The sequence below is a fragment of the Chrysoperla carnea genome, chromosome 2 (assembly GCF_905475395.1).
Source record: "Chrysoperla carnea chromosome 2, inChrCarn1.1, whole genome shotgun sequence".
Lineage (NCBI taxonomy): Eukaryota > Metazoa > Arthropoda > Insecta > Neuroptera > Chrysopidae > Chrysoperla > Chrysoperla carnea.
Window position 1 is genome coordinate 60,355,374 of NC_058338.1, and position 17,396 is coordinate 60,372,769.

The 17,396-nt window shown below is 26.0% G+C and overlaps 1 protein-coding gene across 3 annotated transcripts in view; it reads right to left on the bottom strand.

Moving 5' to 3' along the window:
• The window catches only part of LOC123294097 (homeobox protein homothorax), a 530,011-nt gene that overhangs the window by 339,335 nt on the left and 173,280 nt on the right, over positions 1-17,396 (bottom strand). For all 3 annotated transcript variants that reach the window (XM_044875178.1, XM_044875177.1, XM_044875179.1), the window contains exon 7: positions 6,949-7,084. In XM_044875178.1, coding sequence (XP_044731113.1) covers positions 6,949-7,084 — 136 coding nt within the window. The remainder of the gene's footprint in view (positions 1-6,948; positions 7,085-17,396) is intronic.

The following is a 17,396-nucleotide window of genomic DNA, read 5'->3' on the forward strand; positions in this document are numbered from 1 at the left end:
CTGAATTAGTAAATTCACTTCAAAAATGGAAAATTTATGTAGTGACAATTTTCACGGGTTGATTTGTTCTATTATTTTAATCTTTCCAAAGAAAAAAGGAAAATAAATGAAAGGAAGAAGAAAGCGTACTTATAAATAGGAAAAATACTGAGGTCAGTTTAATAATCAAGTGTTTTTTGCGAATGTATTAAAAAAACAAGTGAAAACAAACAATTGACTAAGTTAATTGTTGAAATACCATGTATAGACAGTGTTGTTTACTCTATCACATTACACATATATACATGTCACACATACATAACTGATATTCCCATATAATACATACTATACAATTTATGCCTAATTTGCAAAATCACGGGTAAACAGTACTATTTATGAAAGAATGTTTTAAACAAAAGTTGTTAAGTTTTTTATGAGGAACATTTTTTACATTTAAACTTTTGTTCTATCTCCAACGGATTCCAAGACCTAATTGACCTATATTGCTCATTTACCAACTTGACCTCACTTTTTACGTCCTGAGTACGCTATAAAAATTTTGTTTGTTTGATATCTCTTTTCGTTTTTGAGTTATCTTGTTGGCAGACAGACGGACAGACAAACGGAAATGGACTAATTAGGTGTTTCTCTGAACAGCTATACCAAAATTTTTTTCGTAGCATCAATATTTTTAATCGTAACAAAAATGTATCATAATGGTGTTTAGAAGTTAAAATTAAAATCCGAGTGTAGACTAGACTCAATCAATAATAGTGACAATGTTCACTATTTTATGATTTATTGATTGAGGTTGTTCAAGTCTTGTCTTATTTTCAAACAAGTGTAATTATTATTATTGTTCAAAGGTTAAAAATGATAACTGTTTTCAAACCATAACAAAACATTCCAAGAAATTTATACACAAAATAGTAATAATAACAATAATTAAAATCATTTAAAAAGAAAAAAGGTTATCAAATATTTACATGAAACAAGAAAAAAAATTGTAATTTATCCTTTTTTTTTAAATATTCTAAATCTGTTTAGTTTTAATTTCACGCTATAAATAAGTTGCAATACAAAAGGAAGGTAGGTACGATCCGTATAAGCCAAATCAGATGCTTTTGGTATAAGTTATTGCATTCATCCCATTAAGAGACTGCAAGAATTAAATTAAGAAACATTTTTTACTTTCTCAAGTAAGTTATTCATATAAAATATAAACAAGCGGAATTTACAAAATTTAAAAAATCCCCGACAAATGCGATTTATTCCTTCTAAATCGATTTTTGGAAGCTATAAAAAATTCTCAATCAAGTCGGTTCGACCGTTTAGGGCTGCCGTGCTACCGAAAAACACACACACGCACACACAAACACTATAAAAATGATGGTCAAGGACATCAGATGAGATGAATAGGACACTTAGAGAGCTATCATTTTTTGGGAAATATTTTAATTGAAATATTTTAGTTGACTTTGTTCTTTTGAATTATTGTTTTGAATTACCTTATTATGTTACCGTTTCACTTTTCGAAATCAAGAATAAGCTTTTCGAGCCAAGTTTATTTGACCATTCATTTCCATAGAAATTACTTACTATGTTAAAATTATATGTCATAATCGTAAATTTTTTAGTTTTTCCGAAACCCTAAGCTCGCACTGAAACATGGCTAAGAATACTCTCCATTAAAAAACCTATCAAATGAAACCAAAAAAAATGCCACAGCCAGACACACACATAGCAGTTAAACTTATAACACCTCCTTTTTTTAGTTCGGGGGTTAAAAATAATAATCATTTTCATTCCAAGTAGCATGAAAAAGACTTTTTCCTCGGTATTGACCATGGCTACAAAATTTAAATGTAACTGGAAGATTGAGAATTTTTTTATGACATAAAATCACTTTGTGCGCAAATATTGTTATCAAATGTATATTATATACAAAGACTTTGATATTATTTATTTCTTTGCTACTACTAAATTTAACTATTAACCGAAGATTTTAAATTTTGTATTTGTTCCTTAGTTTAGATAAAGTGTCGTCATAGATATAATAAAATTTCATTTTCGTTTGTGGTCCAAAACAATAAGACAATAATGATTCCATGGTACAGGATTTTTAACACATCCAATCAAGTATTAAAATGTTGAACATTTTTTATTATGATGAATACAATTAAATGGCGTCAATTCATCAACAAAATGATACTAATAATTATAATAATATAAGTTGTTGAGTATTTAATATGTGGTGTCTCTTTGTGCCAAGGTTACTTTACTGTAATAACCTCTCACTTATATTTTATTTATTTTTTTTTTATATTATATATGTATTATGTCCGCAAATGAACTTATATTAGGTCAATTAAATACATGACCTAATATTTGTTATATTTCTGACTGAATATTGTATTTTTTTTTTTTAAATACATGTATTGTAAAATATATATTTTTGTAAAACTTATTTTTACATTTAGATCATATTTCTTACGTCATTGTATTTTGGTATGAAAAAACCACATGATATAATGTTCCAGTTTATAAAATGTGAGTGCGATAATATGATTAAATATTACTTAGTCATATAAAACGAATTCATCACACAGGATCAGCGAAAACTGCGTTCATTTCCAACATCAGTTCTTTAATTTCAGTCCTTTCATCAGGATCTTGTAAAAGATAATTAGCTTAATACGCGTAAAAATGTAAAACTAGACTTGATACCGCACCACTCAATTTAAAAGTGTAATTAAAATTGATTAAAAACCGAAGAAGTTATAAGCATTCAAAAATTGTTGCCTATCTCTTTTAAGCAAAACAAAGTTTTGTATGTAATTTCTATGGGAATATCAGGCAATGACGTGAATAACCTGTATCTTCCTCTTTGTTTTTATTAGGATTTTTAAACGTTCATAATTTGCGTACTACTAAAGATTGTCAAAAACCAACTTCACTTTTCTGCCCGTAAAGTGAGAAAAATTAATTTAGTCAACATTCATATCGGAATTTGAATAAGTAATTTTCAATTACTTTCTCAAACTTTACATGCAATATTGTAAATCCATAAAAAACAAAATTATAAAGGGAGTGTTTTAATGAATACTTACTTTTCTGTTTAAATTGGGTATATTTCAATTAATTTTAATTATTTTTGTTATAAATAAAACCACAATAATTATTTCTTTGCATCAGATCCCTAACGTTAGTTCGAAAAATCGAAAAATTAAAGAAAAATCTGAAAAAACTAATAAAAAAAGAATCATTTAACTGTAGCAAAATTGATCAAATATTTTTCTTTTTTAGTTTCATAGAAAATGTGTGTCCGTAGGAAAACAAAAAATAAACGAAATTGGTATATATTCTTTATGAATCAACATAATTTTAATTTTTAACGCCAAGAGGTGTAAGTGGTTCGTATTTGAAGGTGGCATTTCTACTAAGCAAAAAACATTGCATTTTCCCACGCTTATCTCATGCTGTGTGTGTAAAGAAAGTCAATTTTAATCGCGATAGTCTCACAGCCGGTGTGATAAATCGCCTTCAAATTTTAACATGATGTGTATTATGCTTTCAATTACTTAAATTCTAAGATTTGTAAATTTCTTAATATATTGCAATCACGAAGCATCTGATCGAATATATTCCAATTGCGAGCATCTAAACTAAAGGTTAAAGTAGATACATTTTAAACACATACATGTTATTTTCTAAAAAAAAGTGATTCCCTATTTCACAATCATTAAATTAAAAATCGAAAATAAATGTAAAATCAATTTTTTAAACTAGAGAAAACACTAATAAATTCATAATTTATGTGTATTGAAATATTAAAAAAAAACGAATGTAAATTATTTATTATTGTTCGTACGTTGTACTTTGATAAAAACAAATAATAATATTTGTGTTATCAACAATTTTCAATCAAAAATTGCTTTTTTTTATTAATATAATGAAATAGTCTCTGTTATTCCTATTATAGAAATAATAATAATTAACTAGATGACCAAAATAATGTTATAGAAATTTTTAATATAATTGGATGATAATAAACATCGTATGCTATGTAATTATGTTGGGTGTCCGATGTTCAATGTCTCAAAGTTATCATATCAACCAAATAAAGCACTTACTATCTTAAATATATTTTTGCAACAAAAAGTTAAAATTTAGTTTTTGTCTAATGTATTAAAAATTTAAGACACTCAAATTTTCATTCGCGAATTTTTATTGTATTTCGTTTCTGAAGCCTGAGTATGTTCAGATTTAATATATTCCTCAAAATCATACTCCGTACGTAGCGGTTGCTTAGTCGATAGAGTGCTGGTCCGGAAAGAAAAAGGTTATGGGTTTTTTATGAAAAATTACTGCGTTGATATAATTAAATACTTAACGGGATATCTAGCTCATAAAATGTACTTGGAATCTTTATTTTATTTTTTCAATTACTTATTTACTTAATACCTGGTATGTTCATGTTATTTGTTGATTATTTTTGGTTTTTATCTAATTACAAAATCAAAATAAATAATTAATTTGTAAATTGTTGATATAGAAGTGTACCTATTTTGTAGCTATGTTATAATGTATAATAGTCATTATTATCTATATATTATTATTTTCAATTTTGTACCGTGTGTCAATTAAAACTATTGAATTTTATATTTGAAATTAGAACGAATTTTAATTTCTATCCTGGATAAGGACAAGAGATGATTAAATTTGTTTTCAATAAAATAGAATAGGAACTGTAAATCAATTTGGTCTATGATGCCACAAATAAATACATACAGATAAATATTTAAATTTCAGACATTACTTTTTCTTGGAATTTTACATGGATTTTCTAAAAAAAGTCGTCAATTTTTCGAAATAAAAACTACAGGAAATAATCACGGATGATAGTGATAAATTAACGCAATGGATTGACAGTTTAAAAAAGCAGAAATGTGATAAATAAGATATAGGTAAGAGGTATTGTGGGACACCCGCTAGGAATGCAGTACTTTCCGATGTGGTAGCTAGAGTTACCAAATAAGAAAAGTTTCAGTCTGCTCAGTGTGTAAAGCACGATAAGAAACCTCGTTCTTATCTGTAACATTTGGTGAGTCATTTGGACTATTTGTTTTATTTACACTATAATTTTTCTTCTATTTTTCCAATTAAAAAATTAACACTCTTGTACATATTACATAAATTACGACTTTTTATTATATTTCTACTAATCATAATAATAATCTATTTTAATGATTTGATGACTTTATTAAAATAACAATTACTTTACTTTTGAAAACTATTATAAACTAATAACAATATTAAATTATATATTTTTTAAGTTATTATAGATATTTTATTTTTCTTTATGTTATAAATATTAAATGTGCATGTAAAGTATTAAATATTGTATGTAATAGACCCCCAGCTAACAACACAATTTTCTTGTAAAATAATGCTTGCTATTGATACAGGCATTAAGTTAGTGAAAAAGATGACGATTGGTACTAATTTCCATCCTGATAGTTTATAATATTATCAGAATTAACGTTAGTTTGTCTCTTTTTCATACAAATTATGCCAAAAGCTTTTTGAAGGGGAGCCCACATCATACGATAAACCTTAGTTGGATAAAAGCTAGAATGAATAAATGTAAAATGTTTAAAGTCACAATACATTTTAAAATAAAATTTTATGGTGATTCTGGTGAAGATATATTAGGGCCAGTATTTCCTCTGCTCTCCGTTTGTATGTTAACTGAGTTATCTTATACTACTAGCGGGTATCCCAAGATATTACATAGTTTTAACCTCCTGTACTTAATATAAGTCCGGGTAGAATTTGGAAGTTAAATCCAATCATCGACTTTTTGAGTAACTAAATGGCAGTATCAGTCACAGAAATTAGTGTATAAGACCACTGCTAACTTGTTGTTAGCTGTCGATTCCTGTAGTTTCTATATTAAAACTTATATCAATTTATGATAAAATTCACATAATATGAGTGAATTCATTTATAATTCATTAATGTTTTCATTATATTTTTTTTTTTTTTATGTTCATTAACATTAACAAAAAAAGTGTTTTTGAATTATTTATGGAAAATATACTTATTATGTAATTTACTTTTGAATTGATTATTCAATTAATATGATATAAAATATGGACCAGATGATAACAATAGCAGCCATTTAATTTGTCTGCCAAGTTGATGTCTGATATTGATACAGGCATTTAGGTTAGGTTAGGTTAGGTTATAATGGCTGTCCACGCACACACTTAGGCGTCAATTTCAGAGGCTGAGTGCACCTCCTTCATGCATATACTATGCACTACACCAGCCCACTATTATTTAAATTAATTTTGTTGCGACGGCGGGAATCGAACCCGCTACCCTAAGCAAACCGCGGACGGAATTGGTTACGCCTTAATCAACTGAGCTTATAGATACAGGCATTTAGAATAAAATGCCTAGGGCTGATTTTCCAATTTCAACTATACTCACTTTTAAACGTTTTTTTCGGAAAATATTAACTCTGTTCTAAAGGCAGAAAAAAATATAATTTGATTTTCATTATTCAAACTAATCACTGGGTATGAACTAAGTTGCCTTGCACAGTATCACTTGAATAGAAGGAAAGAATATTTGTTACAAAAATTTCAAATAATGGATCATTTTATTAAAGTTTATTTAAAAAATTTCGAAAAACTTTAGGATACAATAATTTAATTAACAAAAACATTTCGTTTACAAATCAAACCGAAAACAAAAACAAACTCCTAATCTAATATCAAAGTAGTATAAAAATTACACTCAAAGAAATATAAAAATAACAGATGTTTAAAAAATAAAGAAATAAATAGTTAACAATAAAAAAAAGGTGAATTAATTAAGGTAAATTAATGTGAATGTAACCAAAACGACCTTCATAATGTCCATTTGAAAATATTGGATTGTTATGAAAATTCAACTTACCAGGATCCGAGTTATCGAGACTTTGTTGTGAGGCGGGAGCTTGTGATAAAGGACCTGGTGTACCACCAGATCCCGGACTTCGTACATCATCATTTACACCGGGACCACCATACGATAATGACGATGATGGAGGTCGCTATAAAAATAACAAAAAAAAAATTATTAAAATTTGATGTTTATATGAATCTTTGAAATAACAAATGCCGTCTCCAAATTAAAGGATACTTTTTTGATTTAAGGATCAGGAAAGAAAAGATAATAGGACAAACGAATAAAATTTCCACCATAGTAAATCTCACATTATTATATGAAATTTTGTGTAGTACACAATAGAAAATATTTTCATGTTTTAAACAAGCTTTTATTAGCTTGGTATGCATCTATGTAACGGAATCTTTGAACGTAATTTTCACTCCCTTCATAACATCAGATTGAATGGAAACTTCGCACACTTATCAAGGACCGACTCCAATATAATAATTTAATAAGTATGTCCGAATGTCGTGATTAGTATGTTCAGAATTAACGATTAACTAAATAAGCTTTGATGGTGGAAGCGCAGAGAACATTCCATTATAGTAATAAATAATAGTTTAAAAAATAAAGAAAAAACACGCCTTTGTAGCTAACTGAAGTAAATAGTAGAAAGAAAAAAATAGTTTAAGAAAACTAAAAAATACGCTTTTGTAACTAAAAGTTGTTGAACTAAAAAGTTGAAAATAAATTTTATAATTGTTTTCCTCTATTTTTTTATCACTCAACTTTTTGGTTCTTAGAAATAAATTTTTTTTTAGTTTTTTTAAACTATTATGTATTTTAATTCTTCTTATTTAATCTCGCCACCACCCAATTTACTTTTTTTAAGAAGGTCAAAGTTTTATTTTTTGATGCATAGCGTTCAGGATTTTCTCAGGATCATATTGGCACCTTAAAACATATTTTAAAAAACCGACCAAAGTTACCACCGAACACAATCTACACACTTAACGGTTCAAACGAATCTATATCCAAAAGACGAATATATTATATTCGATGGTAAGTAATGCTCAACAAATGTATATTTTTTAATTTTAGAAGGGGGTGATTGACTTCATCATTTTATATACACATAGGTGTATATACACAGCAATTAAAAATAAATTAACTTATTTGAGTATACAATGCTATAAAACACAGGTAATTCTACTATTAAATACGTTTAAAGGTGTCATTAATACAATAAATATTAATGTTGCCTATATTCTTTTTTAATATAATCGTTTTATATATAAAATTTGATGTTTTTTTTAGACCGTGGGCACATATTGAATCAAAATATCCATGAATCTGTTTGTCTGCTATTAATAGATTTAATCATGGTTTGACAGTTGAACTTATCAAAACCAAGTTTTAATATTTTCTGATAAACTGATGGGAAGTGTGTAACTGTCGAAGGGATTGCATTTTTCCATCGTATCCACTTTCGCTCCATTATAGGTTTTTTATCAAAATTAAAAAAAAAAAGTATTTGTATGTAAAAATATTTCGTTTTATTATGGGCTCACAGTCTTTGATTTATGCAGTTAACTATTACTGCTCCTTTCAATTTGTACTAAAAATTTTAACGTTTCAATTTTTATTACCCTCATAAAACTCGATAACAAACTTCGTTCGAATCGTATTGATTTGGTTAAGTTTAAAATTTGATTTAACAATCAATAGTCATCGCAAGAAAGGTAATCAAGGAAATAAAAATTGTAATGATAAAAATGCAATTTTTAAGTCATAATTAATTATACTCTCATTACGATCTGATTTCGGGTAATGATAATTAAATAATTATGTGGGCGTACGATTGACATAACAGTTACTTTAATTGTGATTAAAATCAATAAATATCATACAAATTAATTGATGTAAAAAACCAAATAAAAATGAATTCTTAATTAAAAACCAGAATACAAATATTAATGAGTTTTGAATATTGTGAATTTCTTCAATTGATTTAAATAGGGGAGTACCAAGTTTTTTTTTACTTCGTTTTAAAAGAAATAAAACAAAACCTAAATAAGAATTATGGATGCATTTAATTTTTTTAGGATATCCTGTGCAATAAATATTTTAAAAAAATTATTGTACAAAAAAAGGAAAGAGTGTTTTTTTTAATGCCAACATAATGATATTACAGCCAGTTTACGTTGTATAAACTTTTTTTACCATTAAAGTCAACTAATAATTAATTAATAAAATTAAGTTGATTTTATAGTCTGCTTGGATGGTACTGAGTGATTTAAAAATATTGTAATTATATAATAAGTGTTTTAGGATGGCGTTTCAATCTATTTAAATAAATGTATAATATAATATACTTTAAGGTCCGATTAAGTGGTGAATGATTGATAAAAAATCAGATGATAACACAAGTTTCAACATCACTTCAAGTGAAGAATGGAAGTAAAGTTGGTTTGACACGATTCCAAAATTTACAAAATAAGAACGTTAACTCAGGAGAACAATAATATTTCAAGCTTTGCTATGGTATTAAGCGTAATTTTGTAAATATAGTAGGTATCAATTATCTGCTTAATTATTCATATTGGAATCATTTTTATCAGGTTGGCTGCCAAAATGTAATCTAAATTATTGCCTATTAGCCTAAATTCATTCGATAGAAATGAAATGGACTCGAAATCGATGCCCAAAGAAAGCCAAAGAGTCGATTTTTGCTATAAAGTTCGGTGGGAACCAAATAAATGTTTACAGTGTATCATCGCGATTAGAAAAATAATATGTAATTCATGTTAGATAAAATAATAACTTGGCAATTAATTATCTGTAAAAATTACACGATATAAAATTTCACACCTTTGAAGTTAGATACTAATAAAAGATGGGTAATGTAATTATTTTTTTTTATTATATTTATAATTTCAATTTTTGCACGAATATGTAATTATAATTATTGACTAATTACAATTATAAAAGTTTTTGTTTTAATAATTTTTTTAGATTAGATATAATTTCAAACGTATAATTAATAGATTAGTTCCGGTTTTTAAAAAAAATCCGCACTTGTTTTGTGAATGCTTTGAAAATTAATTTATGGGTTTTATAAAAGGTTAAATTAATTTTCATTAAGTTTGGATTAAATTCAAAAATATTCCTACAAAAACAATATTTAGGGGACAGTAGCCGATTTTGCATACCAATGCATAAATCATATCCCACGTTTTGCTCATTTTATGTAAAATTTCACTTTATTTAGCTGTTATCACACTGAAATTTTTCTAAACAGTTCTTCTATATTTCTATAAAATTTTTATTATTTAATAAGATTAATTTGATACAATAACTGTTATTAATTATAGAGATTATCTTGATTTTTTATAACTGTACCATGTTGCCTAAATGGTACCCATACAGAGTAGATGAGAAAATATCTTTAATTTAAAAAGAACAATTTTTTCTCATTTTTTAATGTAATTTTAATCAAATTAATAATTAATAAACTAAATAATTAATTAAATATTGATAAAGTGTTTATTTACTTTACTTCAACAAGAAAAATTTCATTTTTGGTCATTTAGATCAATTTGATCCTTATTTATAATCTCGGAGTACGATTTAAGGAGACAGATGAGTACGATTTATGAAATCGGTCTATAATAATACTTATTGTTATTGACATGAATAAAAACTGGTGACGAATAATTATCTTCATAGCTAAACGTGTAAAGTAAAGTGACCATGTAGCTTAAGAAGTAATGTCAAGAACAATAACAACTTTACTTAAATATGATTTACAAGTTCTTTTCAAGTAGAAAGCAAATATTAACTCAAAAATAATATATGAAAAGTAACTACATTGCTTGGCATACAGCATTCAGCTACTATGAAATTACACAGCATACATTATGGTTTTTTTATTTTTATTTAAACTAACCAATGGTGTGAAAAGAAAATATTTGTACTTTGCGCTTCTGTACATAAATTTTTTTTAAAAACATTTTTCATAAATATCAAAAATTATTTTATTTGATTGGATTTAAATTTTTTTTTTTTAATTCATATTTATTTTATTCAATTGCAAATATATGGTAATTTTATTGCTAATATTTATTAAGTGGACACGTATTATTAGTAATTAAGTAATGTGTCAATATGATTTTTGTAATTTGTCACCCATAGGGGCTAAGTAAATATTTGTTGATTAGTGATTTTACTTAATACTTCAAAATTAATTTTTTTTCTTAAATAACCGATAAGTAGCTTTTTGAAGAATGATTTCACTTCTATTAATAATGAAGTGTTTTTCTTGGAAAATTTATATTAACTCTGCAGATTGATGTTGTTGTTAAATATTATAAATGCGAAAATAAGCATGTTTGTTTGTTTGTTTGTTTGTTTGTTTGTTGGTTACGCTTTCCCGCTAAAACTAGCGAATGGTTTATAATGAAACTGTACAGCAATATAGCTGATATATCACATGAGATATAATTTATAAAGATATGTTAATAAAAAATTTAAAAATTAATTTAATTTGACATTACCATAAATTACAGATTTCTGTTACAATAGTCAATAAAATATATTTCACGGCCATTTTCTCTGATATACTCAATGGATAATTACGACTATTATACATTTAAAAAAATAGAAGACCATACATTATTTTACCTGTGTAAAACAATCCTTACCATTATTTCGAGTGTTATAGAAAGGGGCTATCCGAGAGCAATTTTTATCAATCTTTACTTTAAACCCAGCAAAGCGGATGGGTATCACTCTAGTATATATATATATATATATATATATTAGTATACCATAGTAATTTACAACAATATTGTTTAATTTTAAGTATGGATGAACTGCATATTAAAAAATAGCTTACTTCTTGAATAGTCTAATCTTTCCTACTGTTTTTTTTTTCATGATTTAAATCTTGACGTCAATAATGATTTTTCCATGAGAACAAAACTAGCAGTGATACAACCTCAATTTTCTAAGAACATTGTGACTCTATCAAAATACGAACAATATCAAGACACATTTTTTTAAAATAAATTATAAAAATAATTCTGAATAAATTCATTCCATACAGGTACAATAATTTATGAAACTCGCCGTTTTATTAATACTTCCGTACCAAAAAAGAAAAAAATATATATTAACATTTATAATAAAAATCATTTAAATAAAAAATTTTTAATGAAAAAAAAAAAAGAAGATTTTGGCGCCAGGATATAAAATTATGGTGCTGAATCAATAATCTATTTAATCAGTTTAAACAAAGATATCAACATATGAATGTTATTACCAAATGAAAGAAGATAGACCATCAGATTTATTTAAACACAAAGTGGAATATATGATTTTAATATAAATGTTGTATGTTATTCACGACTTACGTGACAAGTATTGTCACATGGTTATTATTTATAAACGATTAGTTTTGGTAGTTTAATGTCTTTTTTGTTCTGTTCAAGTTTGTGGTATGTAAGTTTTATTTTAAAGATCTTTTCGATTCTCATTGTAAATAAATTAAAATATTTATTTATTTGATGATGTAATTAAAATATTATAAATTTTTTTTTATTATTCAATGGAAAATCGCCATTATTTTACGGCTAACAGAATCATACTGATACACCTTCATAAATAGCTTATGAAGACAAACTTATCATATTTATTACGATTCGTCAATTATGACTTATTGGTTACAAAATAGCGTTAAAATGACACACCAGAAAAGTTAATCAGAATTCGCGATGTAAGAACAATAATGATACAAGTAAAATTAAATAATGATACAAGTAAAATCGAATCAAAAATGTTTAATTGTGCTACAAGATTTTTCGGTCGATTAAAACTTGGAAAAAATGTAATAAGTAAAACTAATGTTTAAAAAAAGTCAAAAGAAACATTATTGTTATGATGGTGACCCCCACTTTCTCCTATCCTTTTTGAACTCAAATATTCCATCAACAACTAGATTTCATCTTTGAAACTAATCTTAAAAAACTGGCTCTAAAAAGAATCAAAGAAACATCATACCTGTAAATACCAGTATAAGCTTTCCATTATTAAATACAAATGATCGTTTTGCAAAAAACTAAAACTCGCGAAGAATGCTCACGTTAGATAAATTTCACAACTATAATACAATAATAACTATGACAGATTGTCAACACGCTTGTTAGTATTATCAATTTAAGTAGGGTAAAACTTTTAAGTTCGTCCCTAACCGGTTTTGTTCGTGTTAAGTCAACAGTGGTTTTTTTATTATTAAAAGGTACAGGTAACTTATTTGTCCACTTCTATCCTTAAATTATTTATAATGCATTTGGATCAATCAGTAAATTCGTAATTCACAATAATAGCTAAAATAATTTCTTTTTCATGAAGTTATTTCTTCTTCATTTTATATTCAGTGTAAAATATTACATCGGTGAGTAACTGCTAAATGTATTAAAAAGAACTAAAAATGTAAAATTCCAGAAATGAAGAAGTAAATAATATTTAGATGCCGTGCCGCCCTTCAATTTTATTAAAATACCACATGACTTTTAAATAAGAAATATTGTAAACTAGAGTGAATATAAAAAATATACCAATATTACGGTAGAAATAAATGTCATGTTCTTAGACAAACAAATTCTCGAGAGACTCCGATCGTGTTCCCTTTTACACATTCAGAAAACCATAGGCTTTATTCAAACATTACTCAGCGTATTTTGCAAATTATTATATTTAAGAAAGTAATATTCTTCAAAATTCATATTTTTAATAAATTCTTAAGTTAATTAGTAGTTAAATAAAAACCATTGAATAGTTTATATTTTTTGGCCTTACAAAAAATTGTAAAAAACTCTCTGAAAATGTTTTCTTAAGGTAGTACCAGCATGAAATCACTTTTCGACAGATTTGGCCGGATTTTTTTTCTCGGGTTTATAATAGCTTTATTTATGAATTCCTAAAATTTCATAATTTTTGACCGTTTAGATCGCGAGATATTTAAAGACAAAGTTCGCGATTTTGAGGGTCATGTCCCATTTAAAGCATGTAAAATGTCCGGTCTCTCCAACTATTTTTTATGATATTATTATATATTGAAGAAAAAGTAGAAAAAAATGTTTATACAATAAAATTCTAAAAAAAAAATTTAGAAATTAATTTTCACTTTCGAGATATTAATTTTGACGTAAATTGATCGAAATTGGGACGTTGGCATAATTATTTCCCATTTTAAACGGTCAAAATTTCTGAAACTTTGGGAATTAATAGTAAGCATTATTAAATTCTTAAATTTAATTTTTCGTTAAATTCTGTCGAAAAAAAAATTGTACCATTGCTTTAACATAGAAACTGCAAATACCATGCTGGAACATCCTTAAGTAATTTTGACCCAAAAAATGAGTTCCTGACTAAAATAATTTATTACGATTGATAGCCCAGAGCCTAATTTTTTTCTACCTGAAAGCTTGAAATTTTAATGTAGTTCAATCGAAAATTCCGCCAAATTTTCGTGTCCATGATTTATGGGAATTAAAATCATTTAATCATTTTTAGAATGGACTCGATTTTGGTATTATTTGGATAAAAAATATCCTTAATACCAAGTTTTCTCAAATTAGAATTCGATTTTTTAAAAGAGGGTACCTTAAGGAGATAAGTACTTTCTAAAGCAACTTAGACACAATAAATTAAAAAATCGGGCACACACGAGATGTCCTCAATATCGTATGTGAAAGGTCTCGAAGCATAAAACGTGTTCAATTTTTAATTAATAAAATAAATGTTCAAGAGAACTTGAAAATTAGTTATTATTGTGCATTGTTAAGTTTTTTTATTCTATTTTTTGCCAAAAACTAAATTAAAATAATTTTAATTTGTTCGTTTTTAATAGTTGGCTAATCCAAATTAATAATAATTATCATATTAGCAAAAAGATACGTAATCAAAATTAATTTATAATTGGAGCAAAAACTTATTGTCAAAATTTTTTGTTGTATTTTAATTCTTATTTTTTAGTGTAATTTAATGTAATTAATCAATAAAACAGATGCCAGACATACAGCTGTTCATTTAATATCTTGATTGCCATCTTTTCATTCAAGTATTTAGTGGACTTACAACTTTTTTTATATTCATGTAACTAATAAAATTAATTTAGAAAATCATTTGCAAAATTGAAGCATAGACAATTTTCTTAGAAAACGTGTTTATTTTCTGTTTAAAAATAATAAATTTCTTATTATAATTCATGAAAAATTAGATATAAACAAGATATATGATTATATATATTTTTAATTGAATAATTATTTAAATATGATGAAAAATTTGTATTCATTTTGTTGGCTCAGGTTTTGTAAACTGAAAATTATGTTTCAAACATTTACTGTATACGAAATGAAAGCGTCTTGAACTAACTTGAAAATCATTGTAGACATGAAAATTTGAAAGATTTCTGTTAATTCGATCGATCATGGGGGATTCAGGGCTTGAAAATTGTGTCGTATATTTTTTAAGTAAAAAAGTACTCTTGCGATTTTTTCTCTTAACGCTTAATTTCGATATAAAAATTCTTAATTAAACTAGAAATGAAATTATATTCCATTTTAATAAAATTATGTTATTTTTTTCAATCTCTGTAACATTTGTAGCTAGTTATAATGGGTATTCGCACCGTGCGCGAGTTTTATTGGATGCGTTTTCATGGTAACGGTACACTACTTTAATTATAGAATTGTATGGATGCATATATAATTGTATGGATTGCAGTTATGATTTACTTTGAAAATTTAATATTATTGTCTCACAAATAAATAATGATGATAATTTATATTTGAAAAATAAAATTTGTGCAATTTGATTTCTTATTTTCACATTTTTTAATGCATTTTTTAATGCTATCGCCAAAATTTTCACTGGAAGCGTTGGCATCGATTTTATTGTCCCTACCATGCCTACGCACACAACGAATATGAAAACATCCCAATTTTTATCTGAACAGTGGCTTTAGTCGTGTATTCCATATTTATAATCAAGCATTTTGTTCATAATCTCCAAGTTTATAATCAAGCATTTATGAATATCCACGTTTCGAGGATATGTTAAACTTGTAATTATGAATTCTTCAAAATAATTGACTATTTTCAGGACAACATGCGCAATAAATTTTTTATACAAACACAAATAATGTTGAAAATGTTTACGTATTGAAAAGTAAATAAACAATAATTAACAATAAAAATTGTATCATAATTATTGTTGTATTCATATATGATGTGTTCAACAAAGTTAAATATATTTGATGAATAATATGTGTAAGTGAAATAACAAACAACATACATGTGTATGCATACACATTTGTTGTGTTAATGTTTATATGCATTCGTCGTCAGTGTAATTAGAGAATTTTAATGTTATCATAAAAAAGTGCGAAATTTAATTTAATTAACAGCTATGTAATTAAAAACACATCTGTATATATATATATATATATATATATATATATATACATAATATATAGTTGTTGGACAAAGATAAATATATTATAATACTATTTCATTTTAATATATTATGTATATGGGAGATGGTATCAAAAGTATTAGTACCTATACTTCTTTTAAAAAAAACGTTTCTACGCTAACTTTAAGTAAGATGTAAGAATAAATGTTTAAAAAAATATATATATATTCACATTAAGATATTATCACGCTAAACTATTTCAATTTGACAGAACCTGAAGAAATTTTATAAACTCCGAAACGTTGTTCAAGGAAATTCGGTCAAGGAAAAACCTATAAAAAAATTAGTCTTTTTCAATAGTTTTAATTTGACATTTTCTATAACATTAACATGTAGCGAATCGCAAATTAGTCATAACAGCCTCCTTTATCGCCAAAATTTTTCACTGAAAGCGCTGGCATCGTTTTTATTGTCAATACCATGACTACGCACACAACGAATATAAAAAATTATACATATGTCTTCATCTCCTATTGTCAAGGCCGTCCCCAGCTGGTAAAAATCGTGAAGGTAAGTATCGCTTTGCTGCTAATAATAATTGATATTTATCGAATGTTTTGTAGAGATTTTTGGCTAATTCAATTTTAAATTGAAATCTTCAAACTATAAAAAAACTCTCTAACATCGTCATCATCATCGTTATTTATTTTTGCTCGTTAGCATGTGAATATATATTTTATTTAATATAATCATCCATTCAAATGCATTTTTATTATTGCAATTGTTTAAACTAGCAAAGAGGGAAAGAACTTTGTATTTTAAAGAAACTGACGGACATTAGACGATCATTACAATAAAAAAAAAAACTATAATCATATAAATTTAATTGTTTTTTATTTTAAAGTTTAATTAATGAAAAAAAAAATTAAATTTATTTAGTGAAACGAATTTTAACACATCACAAAACATCCATAATTTTTTTAATTACAATACACACT